Here is a 23,957-nt window from a genome sequence, read left to right as displayed (position 1 = left end):
ATATATGCCAACATTTCTAATTTTTTTTGTCAAAGGCCATAAATAAAAAAAATTAAGAAGGAATTACAAAGAGAAAACTACTTTTTTTTTCAGGGGAAAGGGGGGGGGGGGGTTGCTTTGTTCAATGTGTATCATGGAGGAAAAATATATTTCTAGACAATTGGCCCAGCCTACATTTAGTCAATAAACTACTTTGACTTAATTTTGGCAAAAGTAATGGGCATCTTTGGCAAAGCAGTCAAGAAATTACCTGTGAAACGCCCATTTTGCATTTGTTTTATTATTTGAATACTGAGAACAACGGTTGTAACACAAATGGAATTTTACAAGCATAAAAGCTACACAATAACACACACAAACATAAACTGAAGTGACACAAATAACAGTTTCTTTGGCAAACTTGGGTGTCTGTTTTTTTTAATCATAACTGTGGAATTAAAACCAAGTGAATCGATGGACTGGAAAATTCAACACATTATGACGGCAGAAGATGTGTTTTATAGCACGTTGGAACACTGCTAAGATTCTGCTAAGATTCTGAGATAGCTCACAGCAAATGAAAATGTATATACCTTTGTTTTCATTTCATTCTTTGGCAAAAATGACTTATACATTAAAACGCACATACACAAATACTAACATGACACAAAATATGATTTTTCATTGTAATACGTAAAGCACATGAACCTTTGGTATTTTTAGCTGTTGATTTGAGTGCACCAGTCCTATTGCGGCCTTATACAACTGGTGAGAAACACATTTCTGTACAAAAAAAAATAACTTTAAGAACAAAAAAACAGAAGAGAATGGAATTGTGAAGTTAAATAGCTGCATGCACAGAACTTTAAAAGGTGCAAATCCATTGTATTATTATTTTAGTAATTTAATGTTTATAGAAAACACTGTTACATTGTGATTTATATATCTCTACCCAGAATTCCCAGGGCTTGGGGGTAACCCTACACTCTTTGGTATTGTTTTCAGAAACTAGAACCTTCTTATATTTTCTGTTAAAAGAAAACTCTAACTTCCTTATTTATACAGGAGGGTTCATGGGGGACCTATTCACCATCAGTCCCAAAGGTCACCCCTTATTTAGGTATACAAATTTTTTGTGGGCATTTGAAATGTATGGTAGGTGCTTGAAACTAGGGATGGCCATCAGAGGGGGGGGGGGGGGGTCTATTAATGTTACCATTAATGAAACCGTTGGTTATCCTACATGATGTAAAACCATTTGCAAGGAAAACATAATTATTCTCACCCACCAATGGTCACTCCTGCTTTAGTGTTTAGTGAGTTACTAACCAATCAATGTCTGTGGTAGTGGCTTTGTGGGTATCGGAGCAGAGGTGTACTCAGTGACCCAAAACCTTGGAGAGAAAATTAAAAAAATTAGTAGCTCTTTAGCATCGATGGCAGGAAACCATCAAGTTTCAAATCATCAATGGTTAATGGCCATCACTATTTGACACCAGCACTTAGTGGTGGCTGCTGTCCTGTGATCTAAACAGCATTTCAATATGCTCATTAACTACTTTGTTCTTCAGTTCTTCATGACCTGATGGACCTTCTCTTGAATATTAATTAACCCACAGAACATCTGCTTCCACTGTGCATAGGTATGGGTGGGTGGTAGGAATGGCCAATGGTAGCGGTATTGCATTTTTACTGATATTAATCACAGATGATGACATGAAAACTTTTATCATCTACCAGGAGGTGATATGGTAAGAAACAAAACAGGGATTATATATTATATTGTATATTTTGTGTTCTGATTAATTTGCCAAAATCATTATTTACTGTAGGTGCTTACATAATACTGAGACTTAATTACCTGGACTCCGAGTCCTAGAGACATGTCCCAAGGAGACTTTATACAACAGTTAAAGGGTTAAATATGAAATACTTTGTTAGAGTCTACTAATATTGATTGTATTTAAATGGTGTTCATTGAATTAAAATTATGGGTCTCTCTATAATATATGTATATATTAAAATATCCTCAAAGACTGAATCATTAGGGATTACAATGATTAAGTTGATTGGAATTTGGAATTGGGTGGGAATATATATCAAGCACTGGACAAATAGAAAGTCAAGTAGTCACACAAAACAACCAAGCTTCTATCTGTCATACATTGGTTCCTTTGGGTAACTACTTCACTTTATATCTCTTCAAGGTATAAAACATCACCCACAAAATTTAAAAAAAAAAATTAAAAAATTGTCCCTTGACACAATGGAGGCAGATATTTTGTGGGAGGAGCTAATGTTCAACCTACTAACTCACTAGGAACCCGTGACATCAAAGATGATGTCACTATTTCTAAGTAAAGTTATAGGTCACGATGTCATGAATACCGGCGCAGGGCCTTAGCAAATGTACTAGTTATTTCCCCCTCCCATTTATTAAAAAAAAACAAGAAAAAAAACCTGATGGTCTATCACTGGGTACACTTTAAATCTATAGCATGGATCGATAGTCATGTTAATACAACACATCATTAAAGAAGAGTCTTCAAACCAAATAGCACAGATGTTGAAAATATTACTATTTCACTTAAAAAAGAAAAAAAAAAACATGAACCCCTTGCAGGCTGTTGCACATTGCTCAGCAATACAAACTCAGATTGTTAACCCGTCGTGGGGCTAGCACAGATTGTTTCTTCAGCAAAATATGAAAAACTGTAAACGTTTGGGCCCCTATTTCTGCAAGTCTCCCCAGAGCAAAATGAAATAAAAGACAAACAATGAAACGACAAACATTATTTCATCATTAAGCGCACCTTCTCATCTATTACAAAAGCACAACCTAGACCGTATGAAGCTTTTTTTTTCTTTAACTCACATTTACTAAAAGAAACAGTGAACCATTTATTACATACGCTATAATAACATTACTCTAAACACTATTATCTATGAGGTATATCTGAGAAAATTCGGTAAGGAATTTGTGTGTCCGCTTGCGTTGCACTGCTGCTTACTTTCATTTTAAAGCTCTGAAACCGTAAAAAATAACAAGTATAAAATCTTTATATAGTAGCAGAAGTAAAGGGGTCAGGGGTCGGGAGGGTTGGCTAAGAGGGGGAAACCGATTGGTTTCTATTTTTTTGTATGTTGTCCGTTGCAGGAAGGTGAAATAAATTTGAAAACTGATCAATGTTAACAACCCTGGTGGCAAAACTGGTGCAAAGTGGCTAAACTCTAGGGTTGACTAATCTGTTGGTTTGGTTCAAGCAAGGCACTGGTCCCGTGGTTATAATAAACACTGCACGTCATTTTCGGCCAAGGCGCAAATATGTAAGGACCCATAGCACCAATCAGATCTTTCCTGTCATTAGCCTAACCTGTAAGTCTACCCTTAGGGTTCCTAAAATTAATTATTCTGTGCATTCACTTTACTTTTCTTGTTTTTATTTAGTGTTTGCTCAAGGTTTAAATTAGTTTGGTCAACCACAAGATAAAAAATATTTGGCCAGGGGTTAAATCTATTGAGCCTAATACACGCATTTGCACTAAGGTCTCGTTCATTAGGGTGCAGTGGCCCATGGAATGGAAAATTCTAAACAACAACCATGGCTAAAGTGAGGAGGCAGAGATAATGCAATGTTGCAACATATTTCTTTGAGAATAATTAGTCCAATCGACAAAAGGCTGAGGTTCTGTCATTGTCATCATTGGGGGAATTAAGCGAATTCACACCAGGCAAAAATATAAACATGACTAAAACACAGATTTATAAAAAAAACTTTTACAGAGCTGTTTTGCCTATAATGTCATGCATTAAAAAAAATGCAGCCTGTGTCATTGAAGTTCTGACAAAGGCATTATATAATATCTGATATATCTAGGTTATTGTCTAGTTTTAATCTAAAGGGCTAATTAATATGTAATAATTAAAAAAATGGCTAACATTTTGCAAGTCTCTCTGGTTTTTCAATACATTTGCTATTTGAATAAAAGTAATTTGATAATAAAACTGATTATCCATTTCTCTGGAATTTTTTAAAAAGTGAATTATGTAAAAACAAATGTTAAAAATATATATAATTTTTTTTTCACTAAAAACCCAAAATATGTTTGTTTTTTCTATTTCAAACAGATATAACATATTTATCAACCAATTAAATCCATATCAGAAATATTTTTTTTTTTATTTTGATTGGATTTTTAATTTTCATCTTTATTGAGTAGTCAAGTGAGATATGCTAAGTAAATTTAATAAATAAGAGTCTACAAAAATAGGATTTTTTTCCCCTTTAAGAGATAAAGACCTTAACAGACAGACCCCATACACATCTAAATTATCTGTTGTAAACCATTGAATCCATCTATAGTTTTCAAGTTATTTTCAAGATTGGAAACACAGCAGGTTGCATAAAACAGATTCCATTCCTCCCTGTGGGCAACATACAGAAAATATTTTCTTCAATTTAATAAGAGGATTTTGCAAGGACTTTTCTTTGGGGTATCCAAGCTACAGCTGTATATATGTAAGAGTTGAACTCATTTAGTGGAAGAATGCCCAGAATACAATATTCTGCCATGCCTTATAAGCTCATCTTCAACCAAATTAGATAATTGAAAAAAAGAGCAGATGCTAGCAGCGGACCACACAAGTGAAACAAATCTTTGGTATCTTTGGTATCATCAACACAATTTAAATTACAAAAGGAAAAAAGTCAGTGAGGTAGCCTATTTTTGGTTCTCACTAGGAATAGAAATTTTTTTTTTTACTTTTTTATTATTACACACATAGTTCATTCTTGGAAGCAGCTAGTGTAAGGGTCTCTCTCTCTCTCTCTCTTTTTTGGTTTGGAATGTCATTGTAGGTTTTTCCACAAGCTTTTTAGAAGAAGCAGGAAAAATATAAAGTTTCTGGAAAAAAAAGAAAATCTTTGGCAAAACAATTACAGCCGTGTCATAATATTGTATTACGTGATGCACAACTTTGAGTCAAGATCCATGCTTGTCCACACACTTCACTCTGTTGTTCTGGTCAGCAAAATAATTTAGTGCTTAAGTTGTTTTTAAATAAAAAATATAAACTATACAAGTGCATCTTCTTCATAGATGCAAAATAAATTAAATAAATAAGTTGCCCTAAGACATAAAATGCCAAAAAGCATTTTTTTTTCTTCCCGTTTTCTCACAAAATGGGAGGATAACTTAAATAATTTAATTACAGATCATAAAAAAGACATTGTAAAATTAAATACGATTTTTGGAAAAAGCTTTTTTTTTGTAACCTGCATTGTCCCCTTTATGTAACAGAATTTAACCGCTTTGTAAAGCAAACTGAAATAGGGTGTAGAAAAGCATCTCTGATGCTATCAATTCTTTAACCACGATAAATAAGCAGTCACATAAAAAAATGTAAATGAGTAATTACATAAAATGATTACAGGGAAAAAAAGCTTTCCTTAAACTTATTGTAATAAATTAAATGTACTTTGGATTTAAACTCAAAAGAAGAGGATGGGGGGATATGGGTAAAGAAAGAATAGGTTACATATATTGTTGTTGTTTTTTGCTTTAAATTATAAATAATTAAATTGTATATCAATTGTAATAATAAATAAATATCAGCCAGTGTAACCAATAAGATTATTCCCACAAACTAAAAAATACTTTATATATTTTTTACAGGCAAATTTTAGTTTTCGTCAAAGCAAGGGGCCCTTCAAAACTCCACACGCCTTGTCGTTATTATTGAAAGTACTTTAGATCTTTTTTTAACATAAATAGGTTTAAGCATTTCTTTTGGCTGGTTTAGTTATTGACAGGTCTTTGGATTTCGCTTTCGTCAAGAGAGATTTAAATAAAGCTATTCAACCATAGTAAATAAACACAAATAATTTTGTTCTTTCATGGATGATTAAACAATATACAAGGTTTCTTGAAAGTTGATCTTATCTTGCTTGTGCCCATGACATAAACTAGCAAGCTTAGCATAAGATGTTGGGATTCTACATGTCACACACGCAAGATGCCTACATGCCACTCTTGGGTCATGCTTGAGTGTATTCATTGATAAAACCTTTGCCCATGCCCGTGAAGGGTGCTCTGTGGCAATGTGAGACCCTGCTTTAGATCATTTTCAATGGATAGTCTAGAAATGTATTTTGTAGGGCATTAGAAAATACCATGCACCAACATATTCAAGAGCTTTCTTATGTTAAGGAAGTACAAATAAAAATAAAATTACAATTTAACTATAAAAACATTTGCAATGGGTATGCGGTCACTGGGTAGATAATGTCTAGATTGACAGTCACTAGGTCGACCACTAAACAGTGACATTGACTATGTTGAAACCTTGAAATGATCGACATGTCGTCATAGACACAAAAAACATGAAAAACTCATGTCAACCTTATTCTTGTTGACCTTAAGCTTGCATCTACCTTTTGTCAATGTGGATCTTGGCTATGTTGACCATTTCCAGATATCGACCTTGTCACTGTCGACCTAGACATTGTCTACCATTTATACTGTAACCGTAATGTTGCTAAAAGTTACTTTTTTTATTGCTCAGGTCTTTAAAGAGCTTGTGATGAAGTAACAAAATTATTGACAATTTATAATTACCACCTTTGGAAGAAACTTTCAAACTCTCTAAAAGGGGAGTTTGAAACATTAACAACAAAAAATTAAATTGAATTTTCTTGCAACAGATGGAGCAGACATTTTTTCCAAAAAATGTTTAGTTTAAAATAAAGATTCTAAAATGAAATGAAAACCCCCTTAGTTTTGAATCAATGCATAATTAAAGAATCATGTTTAATAACCTTTAACACACCATGTTCTAAAACTATTTACCAAACATCGATTTATCCAGTGCCTGAACTAATGACATCACTTTTGCACAAGCACTACCCTTTTGTGATGTCACTAGATCATGGATCGTGGATTTATTTTCAAAAAATATTTGCTCCATCTGCGTTTCAGCAACATGTCTATTTCCACATAGCCACAGAGCACCATTTTCATTTACCTATCCCAACATCTTAGACCTAATGTCTGAGGTCCCCTATTGCGTAGTATTCCCAAGTAGGAATATAAACAGTGTACAGTGAAACAGGACATTTTTTCTTTGTTCAAGGTGACAGAAGTACTGCTAACACAGATCAATAGTGGTGTCCAGCGATTTAACCATGCAAGAACAGAAATAAAAATAAAACAAAACGAAAAAATAAATAGTCGTGAGAACTCCTTATCTTTGGTATTGCAGCTAATGAGGTTCAGGTCGGTCAATCCCTTGTTCTTTGAATAAACTGCATAGGCACAAATTAAAGACAATCTTCAACTTTAAGAGAACTAAGTTGGCAAACGAAGCAGCGAGCACATACTGTAGGTTTTCTTTAGTCGTGTTTCGCTTCAACCCTTGTCAGTCCTAAATCCTATAGATCTGCTTCCTAAGATGCGTAAGATGTCTGTCCGAACACAGTGTGTCTATAGTTTGTTTTTGTTTTTTTCCTGACGTGCTTCCTTTCTACCAATGGAACAGTTTGTTGCAGAAGAAGTAGGTGCAGAAAAAACGTTTCTTTGGTTTCGATTAAGTAGTACATTAAAAAAAAGAAAATAAAAGAGTCTCAAGTGTATTTAAAGGATTATTACAGCCTTTGGCTTTTGCTTTGGAAAACAGACTTGAGTGTTCGATGAACGGGCCATCCACTGGTAGAGCAGTAACAGAAAATTAATATTTTTTGGTTTCGCCTTGAAGAATGCTGATCCTCCAGGTTGGTATGTTCAAAAACACACACACATATATATATATATATATATATATATATATATATATATATATATATATATATATATATATATATATATTTCTTTGGATCTCCAGAAGTAAATGAATAGTAAAAGAAAGGTTGAATATCTGACGTGATAACATTATATATAGGCTGTAAAACTTTTTGGGTTTTACTTTTCTTTGGTTAGTTATAGTGTTTTGGTTCTTTGGTGTGCTGTATGTTTTACCAGATTGAGTACGGATATATGATGGAAAAAATGGCTTTCTGAGGTCAAGTCTTGTCCACAGACCCGGAACAGTATGATGAGCAGTGTCAAATGACAAGAGACTACATTATACATGTATTTATGCATCTACCTTTTATAGATGAATAGATAAATATATTTGTCTATTTCTGCTTTGTGTTAGACATGGCATAAATGTAAAAAAAAATGGCGGCTTATTTGCGTGCAGCTGAAATGGTCTCCTGAGTACCTATTTTTATGTTTAAAAAAAAAAAAGCTGTGAAATATGTACGTCATTGTTTACGACGATGAAGTAAGTTAATAAATAAATCATAGCACGTCACTATCTCTTGAATAGATATAAAATTGATGTCCTTTTGTGCTTAATACTGTACTTTGTAAAAGGGTACTTTCTGTGGACGTTGAGATTCTATGGAAAGTATAAAGACTGTAAAATAGATCTATATAAAAAAATAAAATAGGAAACAAAAATAAAGCAAAAAAAACCACATCATTGGATTCTTGCAGCTTTGAGATTGTGCCTTTGTGTTGTATGGATTCAGGATGCAACCTTTCTTGTGCCATGGATGGAAGTGAACACAACACTGTGATGGGATTTTCTGGTTTACATGTTAAACCGATGCCATGGTCGTGTGACGTGGTGGTGTTTGGAGCTTCAGTGATGACCTTCGTGCTATGTAGGGTCTTCAAGAACTTCAAGGTATCGACTGGTTGAGTGAATGTGATTGGTTTGGTGACCTGCTGAAATGTCCTCTCCGCCAACATGGCACCAAAAGGCAAAGGAGGGGTACAATCCTGTGTGAACTATATTCCACTTGTGCCCTGTTGAACATTATGGAGAAATACAGAGATTGTCACCAGTGAATGGCCCTGCCAACGACAACAAAAAAATATATATATATCCTTTCTTCTCTCTTTTTTTTTTGGTTACAGTAGAGTTGTGCCCCACTTAAATGCCTTTTCCCATCATGCTTTGGTACAAGTGCTGGAGTTTGATGAACTTCCCCCTGTACTTAAATCGTCCTGCCATTTCTCTAGACTCCGCCTCCTGGCATTCATGAAGAAGTTACTGACAGTGGTGAGTTCCAAGCCCAACTGCTGGGATATGGTGATCTGCATTTCTTTGGATGGGCGCTTGTTTTCTTTAAAGATGGCGAAAAGTGTTCTGCGTTGGAGATCCGTGAAAACAAGGCGGGATTTCTTCTGGCTGTTGTTTCGATCTTTGTTCGGTTCCTGCTCTTTGCGTTTACATGCTTTGATAAAGACAGAAGACAGAAATCAAGGTATTAGAATAACAGTAATCTTCCAGTTATGCCATGCGTAGAACAAAATAAAACTGTGCGGTAATTAGGCATGCACCACATTCGTGATCTGATTTGGTATCTGAAAAATTAGGATTATTTTGCAAGATTTAAAAGTACTGATTTCCCTGTGATTTTAGTGCACTAGACAGGGAGCCAAAGTTACTAAGCCTTAGAAAGAGATAAAGTGGAGAAAGAAAACGGACCAGCCAAGCAGCTCACAACTGCCATTTTTGAAAACACAGCCTGTAATGTGGCCGTTAGGGGCTGATTGGCTGGGCGGTGCAAAGGTTTTATTTAAATCAAATTATGGAGAGAGATACAGTGGAGAGATATAGGACCCTAACGGTGCATACACATGGAGCGATTTGGCAAACGATTCCATATCTTTAACGATTTCCTCTGAACTCCTGCACAAACGATTTGGTGTCAAATGATAAACGATTGAGCAAACGATTACACAGAAACAATTGATTTTTAACGGTGGTGGAGTGGGAGCCAGTCAATTAGCCTTACCAAATCCTTTATTGTGCAAACACATGAAACGATTGGTACACATGGTTAACAATTGGTCTATGATCTTTCTGCATGCAGAAAAGATCATCAACCTCTACCAACGACCGGCGGGTACGCGCATCGTCCGATATATCGTTCATACACACAGAACGATCTGAGCAATTGGCCGTTTTAATCGGTCAGGAATGCCCTTTTGCCAAATCTATCCGTGTGTACGCACCTTAACACCCAGCTTGTAACTCTCATTTGACAGTTTGGAACAGGTTGGTTGGTACTTTTATCTCTATCTGCTTTATCTCTCTCCAGTGTTAGAACTGGTTAGTGCTATATCATACCTCCCAACATTTAGAAAGTGGGCAGCGCAAGTGTGCTCTAGAAGCTTGGGGGTGGGCCTTGTGGTCAGGGGCATAGTCTACAAATCACGTCACTCCTGCGAGGCCATGCCTCTGTGAGCTGCTGCCCATGCCACCAGCCCCTCTGTCTCCGGGAATAGATTCACCGTTGAGGAGCAAGGGGGACTCACCATGGGACACTGCTGGCCCCTGGTGGGACGCGGGACCGTCCTGAGAAAAGGGACTGTCCCTCGAAAATGGGACAGTTGGGAGGTATGGCTTTATTTCTCGCTCCATGCTTTGATAAATACTCCCCTATAATTCTATTTATACATGAGTAGGATTTTTGCTTATTATACTAAACATTTTTCTAAAGGGAGTTTTCGACTATTATAAGGATTTATCTTAATGGCCTCTTACATTATTATAATAAGTAAATAATTCAGTGCAATAATTTAAATAGCAAACTGAGCATCTTAAAGAAAGCATTATTATAAACTATACTTGTGTATTATCACGGCCCCACGATTTCCATCTTATGGCATCTTATACAATTTAACATGACATGGATAGTGGATAGTGGGGGTATGAAAAGGTCGGAGGCCGCTTACCATCGCCCCTTGCGGGCTCGCTGCGCTCGCCACGCTTCGGGTGTTGGTGGTGGTGTGGGGGTGCACTTAACATTGTACGCACCCATTAGGGTGCTTATACAATTAAAAATCTTATAGGGGGGCCAATTAACATTGAAAGCAACCATTAGTGTGCTTATACAATTTAAAATCGTATCTCATCTCATCTCATTGTATGCCATATACAATGGTATACAATTTTAAATTGTATAAGATCGGGTGCCATCGCATCACATCACATCTCATTGCATACCATATTAAGCCTTATGGTATGCAATGCGATGGGCGCCGTGATAATACACAAGTACCTTATAAACATCAATTTGAACATTCTCGAGACATCATTACATGTTTAGAACTCCTGTAAACTCCTGTAATGCCTTTCCACACCAAGAGGAGATGCGTTCTGTTTTTATAGAACATTTAGAAAACACATACAATGTTCTCTATATAGCGCCATCTATTGTCTAGGAGAGCTACTGCACATACTCATAAATGTTAAAAACACATTTTATATATATATATATATATATATATATATATATATATATATATACACACACAGTATATATATAGCTAACTACTCCTCACCTCTATGAGGTTAAGGACACCACTGTCCACTAGAGGCCACTCGACAGAATAAATGACTCCTTTACGTGCTAACAGATTTCATAACAGAAAAAGAAAGCAATTTTTGCAGGGACACTGATCTGTTTCAGACTTGCTGGATATGGCGAGCGGGAGTAGACAGAGACTTAAGGTAGGAGTCGATAGGGACTGGGGTTAGGGTGAGAGAGTTTGTGGGCTAAAAACTGTCACAGGTCAAAGAGTAAGCAAAAACTGTCCCAGCTCAAAGTGAAAGTACATGGCAGAAGCCGACATTGTGACAGGGTTTGAACTAGTATTGTAATAATGATGCTTTGCTAACGTGCTGATTGTAAATGATACCAAATAGGCCTGTAACCAACTATGGGGCTGATGTTTTAAGCATGGTGAAGTGAAAAAGTGGAAGGTGACAACACTGCAACCAGACAGCTCATAACTGTCATTTTTCAAACCCAGTCTGTAACTTGACAGTTAGTAGCTGATTGGCTTCCACATTATCACTTAACAAAGCTTAATAAATCGCCACTTGTATTCTATACTGGGAAAGACGGACAACTGTGTATGGGCTGTAAAATATATTTAGCGTTATTGTGATATTGTGATGCACTAGAACCACACATAGATAACAGTGCTGGAATCTGTCTTCCGCTCCCATGCTGAGTCTACAAGCCCAAGCACACACTTATTTTGTACTGGAATTGCAGTAATTCACCTATTGTATAGGGAAGGCAGAGCTCTCAGGCTCGTCTCCGTACTTGCTTACAAAGGCTCTTTAAGGCTCTTAGCAGCTCTCTTCTCCTAGAAATATATGTTATATGAAGCATAAATATATATAGAACAAAGCTATCTAATAATTAATGGGCTCGTTTGTGTCCTTAAAAGCTGCACATAAAAACCGTAGCTGGTTTTGCTGCCAGAACCCAGGACTCGCTAGATACTTTCATCACCACAGTCAACAACTTCTTAACGTACATCCTCAGTCCCCGGGAACAATTGGGAGCAATTGTTATGGCATACGTGTCTACCTTAAGGGGGTTATTCTGGTTGGCTCGCTCAGACACGCATTCGCCATGGGACCGATGTTTTGCGTATGCACATGGGCAGCAGCATTTGTGCGTGCGAAATCGGGGGAAATTATTTTCGCTGAGTGCATGGGCATTCCCATGAAAATGCTGGGTGTACACATGCTAATGCGGTTGTGATGCTCGCGCGGGGGGCGGACAACTGACATAACCGGATGTCAGTTGCCCACCCAATTCCCAGGAATTCTACACGTATATGTACGAGTGGTCTGGACCACCCTTACATTGGAATGCGCTTTCGCCATCATGCGATGGTCAGCGAGCATCGAAAGATCGAAAGATGGGGGAGGTTCCCACTGGCATGCGAATGTCTGTCCATGTAAGACATCCATTCGCAACCCTTGCGAAAAAATCCATTGAAAATGGGTGACGCTGGCTAACCATTCGCAAGGTGGGGGGGTTAGGGTGACTCGCAAGGATGCAAATTTGCATCCGAATGAGTCAACCAGAATAAGTCCCTAAGTGTCTCCTCTGCCTGGTGTTTCTATAGACATGCCCACCGTTTTTGTGGGCACACCCATTAAACACTGGGCAGAACCTCATTGACCTCCCCCTGCCTGTCACTCTCTTTGCGAACACCCCAGCGAGTGAAAAACTTCGCTCTGGGGGGGTTTGAACATGCGCATGGGTGGCAGCAGGAGAGGGAGTACAAGATCCCTCTCCTACAAGAATGCCTTTATAAGCCCAAAGTGCCCCCACCCAGGCAATGGGGGCAAACTCTGAGATGCTACAATTTTTGTATTACCATGTGTAGGATCAGATTACAGAGTCCCTTGAGAATTAAGAGGACTACGGTCCGCAGTGCTGATTACATTTATATCGGTGGCGTCTTCTGCATAGACTGTTGCTACATAGCCCGATATTTAAAATCAGGTAGAAAACAGCAGTTTCTGCATGTTTGAAGTGAATAAGGGCTTGATAAATAGACCCTTTAGAATATTTGCAAATAGGAAGTATCTAAAAAATGGCCCCCATAGTTTAGCGGGTGTTTTTATGCAGAATTTTCCCAGCAGCAATGCATTTCGGAGTTCAGTTGGCTGAGGAGATAGGCTAAGGATGATCACAGAAGTAACCGGGGGAATATTCCTCCCAGTGCCAGTGCAAGGCACCGGAGCGCCCCAGGCAGGGGGGCGCTCCGGTGCTCACATGCCCCCGAAGGGGGTGCTCCGATTTGGCCATGGCGTTCCATGGGGAGTTGGCAGGGGGTGTCGGGTGATGTGCTGTGTGATGCGGCGACCGCCACTAAGTAACTCCAGGGGTAGGGAGGGGGATCGGGTGATGCAGCAGCGGCCGCCTAGTCAATCCGGGAGGGGGGGGGGAGTTGCAGCCGCCGATGGTGCCACTCACTTCCATGGGGGGGGGAGGGGGCCCTGCTGCAAACTGGCGCCCTCCAGTGGCCTGCCTAGTAGTGGCGCCCACCAGTGGCCTACCTAGCCTACGAGTGTTTGTAAAGTAATAATCTATTTGTGGCAATCAATAATTTATCAATGCCGAAAACAGTGGCAACAAGAAATTATAATTTTCAAGCCTAGTGCCCATTAATTAATAAACATCCAGACATCGATTACGTGGCTCCGTGATGTCACTGCGTTTAATACGTCATGCTGCCATTTTATTATATTCGATTTTGAAAACATTTTTTGTATTCTGACAAAAGAGACAACAAGCACGCAAACACACATGAAATCGTACACGCACGCACACGCATGGACACAGGCAGTTACACACAACATAGACCGCAGACAGACAAAATATAACACATCTATTAAACCAATGTCTCACCCAGGCTACTCCATAAGAGTGGACGGTGGGGCTAATTCAGTAATCTGCGCACATTAGCAAAAATCCCTGATCGCATTTCCGAAAAGTGGAGCGTTCTTGACGAAAGCGGGAGTGGTTTCATGGAAATGCCCCCTGTCCATCTGCTAATCTGAGCATCTGACATTTCAGGAGGGTAGACAACGCTGATTTTAATATATTTGAGCGGTATATAATTCCTTATTGCTGCAAATAGCGGCTATAAGAAATGATCATTTTCGGTCTACAATAATGATAAATACGCGCAAATTATTTTTGCATATTTATACCTCTCCCCCCCCCCCCCCAATGCAGTGCAATGTGGTTTTGTCACAAAGTTATTTGCTTTCATCCCAACCAAAAATCAGCCCCTAAAACACAAACACAAATTCATTAAAACAATAAGAAAATATAACAATTGTAGCTTTGTAAAACCTTCTAGAAATAAGTGCTATAATAAACTATATAAACTATCTGGGTGGAATATAAACACTATTATGCACCAACCTTCCCCCCCCCCCCCTCCCACAAACATGTCCCCAAATGAAACAGCCTGGTATTACAAGAATGGTCACTTACAGGATTTCAAGATACTGGAGAACTCGGGAGCTGCGCAGTAACATCAAGTGTAAATATGAAAAGAAAAAAAATATATAATTAAAACTTGTTTAATGTGTTTTTTATAAATATATCACATTTGAAAGTTTGGACAGCATATAAGTAATACAAAAATTTCCTGACGTTTGTAATTGCGCATTATCAGGAGCAACTTACTGACACCAGCATAGAAAATCCCACTATTTAAGGGCCTTATTTTGGTTCATTCTTTCTGACAAAATCCTTCTTAGATGGACAAAACCATGTGCACTGCAGGGGGGCAGATGTAACATGTGCAAAAATAATTAGATTTGGGTGAGTAATTTTGTTTCTGTGCAGGGAAAATACTGACTGCTTTATTTTTACACTGCAATATAGATCTCACTTTGAAGTAAAACCCCACCCAAATCTAATTCTCTCTGCACAAGTAACACCTGCCCCACCTGCAGTGCACATGGTTTTGCCCATCTAAAAAGGATTTTGTCAGAAAGAATGAACCAAAATAAGGCCCTTATTCATCTAAAAAATGCTTTCTTTTTAAAGACCACTTACAAAACGCAGCTGCCCTATGACCTCCGTTATATTGGCTCCCGTTTTGCCCAAGGTATACACAGTGTGGCCACTGGGACCTTGGCTGGAAACCTCTCTGAATAGGTTCCACCGTTAGAACCTGTAGTGGATAGTTCATATCATTGGTGGCTCCAGAGGTGGGGCTGCAGCACAATTCAAAATTCAAATAGGGGAGCCACACCCACTGCCTCCAACTGCCATTCCAAACTGACTTACTGGCCGGTGTGGTTCCCCTATTTCAATTTTGAACTGTGCTGCAACCACCAGCTCTGGAGCCACCACTGGTTAATATTTTTGTATTGTGTTAATCTATACATGAGTGGGGCATGCAGCATAGGTGTTTCTATAATGCGTTCATGGGACCCTCTGTCCAGGTGGGCCCACACTGCACTCCCAGCACCCATATATTATTCTTACCCATCCAGAGTACTGTGGCAGCGTCCCTGCACTGCTTACAGAAATCACTTTGAAAATGGCCGCATGGGTGCCATGTTACCGGAGATCTACGTATGCACAGTAGACTCTGACATAATGACTGAGTCTGCTTGTTGCCAGAGAGGAGATAGCCTGCAACAGTAGCTGCTATGTCTTATACGCCCCTCGCAGGCAAGTACTGAATGGGCCAACAACGCAGAAACACAATTATAGCACTAGAACAGTGATTTTCAACCTTTTTACCTTGCGGCACACTAAATAAGATTTTAAAATTGCCAAGGCGCACCATGAGATACCCACAGGGCAAACATTGGCCCCCACAGGAAAAAAAACAAAGGGAACAAAAATAAAATACATTGGCACTCACATGAAAAGAAGAGACCAGTAAATTAAAGTTGAACTGGTGGTGGCTATAAACTGGTTTGGGTATCTCTCTAGCTCCGGTGGCACACTTGGGAACAGCTCAAGGCACAATAGTGTACCACGGCACAGTGGTTGAAAACCACTGCATTAGAACAGCATAGAATTTTAATGTCATTAATGCCACATTATTCAAAAACAAGACACAATGGCAAAGGAACAGTTTCCAAACTTTGCAAGAGACAATTGGCTACAGAATGAGGTGCAGCAAAAGGCGTTGGTACTGGCCAGGTCAAATTTGACTTTATACAGTAAATGATGGATATTTTATAAATTATGGATATTTTTAAATTTTATATACAGCTATAAATGTTGATTTCAAAAGAACAAATATTTAAGGACAGTTGTCATCAATGCCAAAGGAATCCTTCTTTAATCCCAACGTTGTTGGCGCCTCTTAAGGCAACGTATCATATTATTTTATATGCGTTCATGCAACGAGCTGGTGGAGTGGCTGTAAGGTGATCTATAGCTGCCAGGGAACAGTTAAAGGGCAGCGCGTAGGTAAGGATATTGCACCATGCTCGCTATCAGATATATATGGAAAGTCGTTAGTGACTACGCTGTTTCCAGGAAGAGCTAGTTAGTAGATGGTAAGTACTATTAATAAATCACTATACTTGCCGTACGCTCTATTGCGGTGCAAATGCTCTCAAGAATGGAAAGGTCTTTTTATTACATCTGTTTAAAATATTGTGAAAGCTTAATCCTTTCATGGCTAAATGTAAAGTGATTGCATCAGCATTCTGACACATGGTGAGCGTACAAAAAGTGTTCCAGGGATGCGAAGATGCCTTCCAGGCTCAAGTCACTCAACTGATAGGGTTCCCGAGCATTGATTTTGTCACTTTAAAGCATTATAAGGTATTATGTCATTTAAAGTTAACTTATAATTATATTTCCCAAAATTATAATTAAAAAAAAATATATATTATTATTAGAATAATAGTTCATTTAGCCGTCATTTTAAGAATTAAAAATGCTGGTATCGAAAAGACTGGGGGCGAGAAGTAATAGGGTACAATTTTTTACACAAAGTCAGAAATCACTTGTGATTTTTAGCAATTTTTTAATAGTGGGAATGGGAGATATTTTTTTAGCAACGGGGATGTATGTTTTTTGGTACAATTGTAAAAAATAAAAAATAAACTACCTTTCCCCTGGGTCCGGGTCTGATCAAGAGGCTCAGGTCCCATGCCCCCTCCCACACTGCACAGAGATGGGCAGTGGGGAGTAGAGAGGATAGGTGCTGAGCGGGGAGAGAGGCATCTGCAGCAGTCTGTCCTCTCTCTCCCTAAGCTGGCCGCACCCCCTGCTATTTTTTTTTTACAGGGACGTAGCCACGCCTCCTTCTATTGGCTAGGCCCCTCTTTTTTACCGAGCCCAGCGGCACTGCTGACTGCACTACTCAACAATAGACTTCAGTCCTGAGTCCCGGCAGTCTCCCCCCCCCCTCAATTGCAGCCCTGCAGATAGACATGAATACACAGGAACACATATCCAAGAAAGATTTCCGTTATATGGATACTGACAGCATGATACAAGCTCCCCAAACAACGTGCTACTCAGCTTGTGAACTGTGAAAGCTGCAAATCTGGAGGAATTTGCAGCCAAGCAATTTACTTTGTTACCGTAATGGGTAATTAATCAAAGCGTCTTGTGCATTCACCGACTGAAAGAGCAGCTTCCTTGGTTTTCATGTGAGTGATAAGACAGCAGTGTGCTTAGCGTGTGTACAAGAAAGCACGTGACTGGCGAGGAGAGTGCTCGCTCAGCAGGATTCCGCACAGCAGCGAAGGAAACTGGGACCGTAATACAAACACAAAGCATCCAGTGACGCTGAGACATAGCGTCGTACACATCGTTCCTATATAATTCAGTTAGGGAAGCCATATATGGATTTGGATGTTGGTATGATCTGTAAAACCGGGCCCTTAAAATCAATTTGATTACCTCTCTGAATTAAGTATGCACAACTGAGAGCAATTCAGATCAATAGAAATAAGGTTAAGTAGTCCACTGTGTACAAAACCATTATGTAACGAGAAGCTATTTTACTGGGGATGCAAATAAACACGTTGTCAAGGATGGCTGTGGCGCACGTATTTATGTAGTACCAGGCAAGCTTCTGTGTTCCGCCGCATAAAACGCCATAACTTAATTGACTTAGTTACAACAGCTATGTAAAAATCCTGCGCTGAACTCCCAGCTTATGTATCCGTACAAACCTAAATTGTCCATGCACCGAATGATCGTCGCTCAGATCTAGACGATGTGTGACAGTTCTGCATGATTATCATTAAGTACACGAATGATAACCGTTCAACGCTTGAAAAAATGGCCAAGATCGTTTGATTTGAATGCCAAGACTGTCTCCCTGCTAGACATCGTGCCAATACGTCGTGTAGTGTATAGAGGCAGGAAAATTGTTCCATCGCTCAGCGATTTACCCTTGTTCTTGGGATTGTCTCCTAGAATCATTCAACGAATAAAGCCACCCTTTGTTCCTTTTGTAACAACCTTGGATTAAGGGGTATGGGTGCATACACACTGTACAATTTTTTTGAACAATTTAGTTGAAAGACGTTGATGACCAATTTTTCTTGAATCCAGTGTCCTGGACGGAAGATGTTGATGAAAGAAGAAAGACGATAGGCTTTCTTCTTTCGTTTATAGGCTTTTTTTTTAAAGATATCCAAATTGAGTTGCATGCACAGTTGACGAACAATTTTGATGAAAAACTGGTGGCTATGCGCATACTCATTCATTGTTTGTCGCATAAACACTGAAAGATATTTTGACCAATATCGTTCAGAAGGGCCAAAATGAAGTAATTGGTCAAAAAAATTGGTCAAAAAATTGTACAGTGTGTATGGACCTTAAACATACTTTGCTAAAGCTAAGGGGTCTATGCATTTATTAGTAAAAGCCATGTTTCATGGAACACCAGAAAACAGGTCTATTCTCTGTTCCGTCATATTCAAAAAGGCGTATATCATGCAGGAGTCACAAGTGGCTCTGATTAGCGCTAGAATCACTTCCTCATAAATTAGTATGGACTGAGCGATTCATAGATGATTTGTTTCACTTTTGAAATTCACTTCACTATCTGGAATTCACTTCACTACTGCGTTTGGGGGGAGATGAGCAGTGAAGTTCACTGCTTCTATGTCTTCTCCGTCTCGTTGCCCCTTGTATCCAGTGGAATAATGTATGCACTGGGCAGATGATGGAGGATAAAGCATGACTGCATGCAGTGGGAAGAAGACCAACCCTTGGGTGCCCATTTACTATAGGACCTAGATTGGTACGACCTCATCTAGAGTACTGTGTTCAGTTTTGGAGGCCATATCTCCAGAAGGATATAAATACATTAAAAACTGTATAAAGAAGGGCAACTAAAATGGTGCATGGCCTACATCACAAAACGTACCAGGAAAGACTAAAAGATCTTAATATGTATACTTTAGAGCAGAGAAGGGAAAGGGGGGACATGATAGACTTTTAAATATATCAAGGGCTTTAACAAGGTACAGGTGGGAGACATTCTTCACAGGAAGAGGAGCAACAGAACACGAGGACATGCACTGACACTAGGGGGAGGAAGGTACAGGTGGGAGACATTCTTCACAGGAAGAGGAGCAGCAGAACACGAGGACACGCACTGACACTAGGGGGAGGAAGGTACAGGTGGGAGACATTCTTCACAGGAAGAGAAGCAGCAGAACACGAGGACACGCACTGACACTAGGGGGAGGAAGGTACAGGTGGGAGACATTCTTCACAGGAAGAGGAGCAACAGAACACAAGGACATGCACTGAAACTAGAGGGAGGAAGATTCAGGGGAAATGTGAGGAAGAATTACTTCACAGTAAGAGTAGTAGATAAGTGGAATAGCCTTGGGATAAGCATATTGATATCCTTACAAAGAAATAAGGATCAAATATGGTTTGAGGTAACATGGTTAAAAAAGGGGCAGACTAGATGGGCCAAGTGGTTCTTATCTGCCGCCAAAATCTATGTTTCTATGTTTCTATGGATCCTTTCAGCAGTCGACTGTTATTTTTCAAACACAGAATCGAAGAGCTGATTGGAGCTTATCCTATGCAACGAGTTTTAAATGTATAAAACTTGTTGGTAAATCGGTGCCAGCTTCTGTTACCACTTTAGTGTCTTTTCCATAGTTGCTAATGCTAGTATCAGTCCTTACCATGGTGTGCAAGGACAGAGACCCCCACTTTGAGCACCTTCAGACACAGTACTACAGCTTGGTTCATCTTTGCCTGCCATCATTGCTTGCACATCGATACTTTCAACAGCCCTATGGAGGTAGGTGCCTACTGTATATCCCATCTGCGTATGGCCTTGTGAGTAGTTAAGTGACTGTATATGGATACGTTTCAGCGACTTGCCGTGACTCTCCCATAAGACGCCCAAAAAACAGATCATTTTTGTGTATCTTTATAGCCACCTCCCAGTCCCCACCCAGACAAGCCCAACAGCACATGCGCCATAGGGGTTTTATTGATTTTCGCACACAAGCAGTAACAAAACAAAATGCTCAACTCAATTACCATTTATCTACAGAATAAAAACACCCCTGAAATCATCAAACCTGCTTGTATGTACTCATAGACTAAGGCATACCCACTCTTATACAATTTCAATCTCAATGATTAATGTAGCTTTTATCAGCATACTCTCTGGGTCAAACGTACATAGGTACACCCAGGGGGGTTTCCACTTGCATGGAAAAACCTTGAATATCGTGACTGCAGAAGCATACAATATCATTTTACTAGAGCTGAAGCCACAACATGCAGCATAAGGGACAGAACAGAGCTGCTGCATGTGTCTGGTAGCAACAGCCCCTCCTGCCAAGTGTGTAGGTGGTGGATCAGGGAGACCAGAGAGCATCTGCCAGCAAGAAACAGGTGTCTTTCTATGAGGTGGGAGAATGTGTGCTCCTAGTGGTTATGCTATGCATGCATGTATATTTATTTATGTCGCCTAAACCACTGATGTTACCCTGTGAGGTCAGAATGCCATTGCATTGATTGACAGCTATCCCTACTGTATATCAGTTAAAATTGCAACTATTACGATTGTTTCATTGTGGTGGCCACTCCCCCCTCCCCCCTCCCCGCCGTGCAATACAGTATTACAAACCCCACACAATTCACAGTGTGGGGTTTGGGAGGAGGTGGAGTTAATATGCCAAAATTCCATCAGAATCATGTGATTTTTTAGCCCCACCCCTCCCGATATACCCTTGAATCACTGCATGCCATGAGGGGGAGGGGCTAAGTAACATTAAAAAAAATGTTTTGGAGGGGGGGAGCCCCCTACAAAAATCTTGCATTTGCCCCTGATATGGGGGAAGTTTCGGCTATAGATAGTAGTGGAGTGAAAGAGTAACATTAAGGGGTACATTTTCTTAATTTAATAAAACGAAAAAGAGTTAAAAATGCTTGCAATAAAAGAAATGAATCTTATTGGTTGTTGTGGGCAAGTTTTAGTAAATTTACCCCTTAATGACAGGTTTTACCTTCACGCTTTATATCTCTAAACTCACAATGTTGGCCCTAAGTCATCTCTAAATAGCCCCCTATATTTTGTTGGGTGGGGGGGGCGGGTGTCTAGTGCAGCAGTTCCCAAGATGCAATGCCAAGAAACATTGCATTCCATCTATACAGACCAATGATTTTATTATGCACTGAGCAGGCTGGCCATGCGTGTAAGGAAAGCTGAGTATAAATCTGACAAGCGGTCCAACAAGGTGCGCATGATGTGGGAGTATGGGGTATGGGCGCAGTGTCACAAGGACGACCTGGTGATATACGCTCATTAATGATTATTAATGTTGCACATTCTAAAACGCCCTCTAAGGAAAATGCACAAGGGGCCTTATTCAGACCTGGTCGCTAGGCTGTGTGTAATCGTAAGCCTAGTGACCAGGTAAACTCCGCTCACCATACTCCCCCTGCCTGCCCCCTTTCATCCTCTCCTCGTGCAAATGACCCGGCGAGTGTGAATCCGAGAGGAGGGGGCTAATGTGCCAGATCCATTCAGGCCCCCTTCTCTCCGGTAGTGCATAGAGTTATACTGGTTTCCGGAAACATGGCACCTATGTCTTGTTCCATGGAGATATCTCAACTGTGCAATGGCCGTGGTGGCCATTTTATCTGAGATTCTGCAGCTGGTATGCAACTCACCAATTATAGATATCCTCTCCACAGCCTAACCTTATGTCCCCTCCACTAGTGCCTCAACCTAACCCTCCCCAACCTGCAGCCTAACCTTATGCCCCCTCCACTAGTTCCTCAGCCTAACCCTCCCCTCCCTGCAGCCTAACCTTATGTCCCCTCCACTAGTGCCTCAACCTAACCCTCACCTCCCTGCAGCCTAACCTTATGTCCCCTCCACTAGTGCCTCAACCTATCCTTCCCCAACCTGCAGCCTAACCTTATGCCCCCTCCACTAGTTCCTCAGCCTAACCCTCCCCTCCCTGCAGCCTAACCTTATGTCCCCTCCACTAGTGCCTCAACCTTACCCTCCCTGCAGCCTAACCTTATGTCCCCTCCACTAGTGCCTCAACCTATCCTTCCCCAACCTGCAGCCTAACCTTATGTCCCCTCCACTAGTGCCTCAACCTAACCCTCACCTCCCTGCAACCTAACCTTATGCCCCCCCACTAGTGCATCAACCTAACCCTCTCCTCTCTGCAGCCTAACCTTATGTCCCCCCCCCACTAGTGCCTCAACCTAACCCTCCCCTCTCTGCAGCCTAACCTTATGTCCCCCCACTAGTGCCTCAACCTAACCCTCCCCTCCCTGCAGCCTAACCTTATGTCCCCCCACTAGTGCCTCAACCTAACCCTCCCCTCTCTGCAGCCTAACCTTATATCCCCCCTCTAGTGCCTCAACCTTACCCTCCCCTCCGCCCAGACTTACCTTATGTCCCCCAACTGGTGCCTCAACCTAACCCTCCCCTCCCCACAGCGTAACCTTATGCCTCCCCACTAGTGCCTCAACCTAACCCTCCCCTCCCCGCAGCCTAACCTTATGTCCCCCCCACTGGTGCCTCAACCTAACCCTCCCCTCTTGGCTGCCTAACCTTATGTCCCCCCACTAGTGCCTTAACCCAACCCTCCCCTCTCTGCTGCCTAACCTTATGTCCCCCCCCCACCACTGGTGCCTCAACCTAACCCTCCCCTCTCTGCTGCCTAACCTTATGTCCCCCCACTAGTGCCTTAACCCAACCCTCCCCTCTCTGCTGCCAAACCTTATGTCTTCCCCTCCTGGTAACCTAACCCTTATGTTCCCCCACTAGTGCCTAAAGCTACCCCCCCTTCCCCGGATGCAAGCTAGCTCACCTCGCATAATTACCTATCCGGCTTTTCGTTTCCAAATACATTATAAATAAATGTAAATTAGAAAAAAAAATGTCACATTTAATTACTTTGCATACTGCGCTGTGTTACTATTTGTTTCATTAAATACACAAGCAGGTTCAAAACTTGTATTATTATCATTAGAGAATATTTAAATATAAACCAATACATACGAGTGCTTAAATGCTGGACTTCAACTAAATCTGAGCAGATCAGATTTTATTATTGCCATCGCGGCCTTTTCTGTGCATCAGTCCGTTCGCAGACC

The 23,957-nt window shown here is 40.3% G+C and overlaps 1 protein-coding gene across 2 annotated transcripts in view; it reads right to left on the bottom strand.

Moving 5' to 3' along the window:
• Positions 1-7,854: 7,854 nt before the first annotated feature.
• Positions 7,855-23,957, bottom strand: part of ONECUT2 (one cut homeobox 2) — a 34,768-nt gene continuing 18,665 nt past the window's right edge. The window contains exons 2-3 of one of the 2 annotated variants that reach the window (XM_083155238.1): positions 14,853-14,882; positions 7,855-9,263 (exon numbers count right to left, since the gene is read on the bottom strand). In XM_083155238.1, the coding sequence (XP_083011364.1) occupies positions 8,977-9,263; positions 14,853-14,882 (317 nt within the window). In that variant the 3' untranslated portion in view covers positions 7,855-8,976. The remainder of the gene's footprint in view (positions 9,264-14,852; positions 14,883-23,957) is intronic. The other variant, XM_083155239.1, reaches the window with a different exon arrangement.

Source organism: Crinia signifera, chromosome 1 (genome assembly GCF_055691185.1).
Source record: "Crinia signifera chromosome 1, ASM5569118v1, whole genome shotgun sequence".
NCBI lineage: Eukaryota > Metazoa > Chordata > Amphibia > Anura > Myobatrachidae > Crinia > Crinia signifera.
This window is presented reverse-complemented; position numbering and strand designations above follow the sequence as displayed.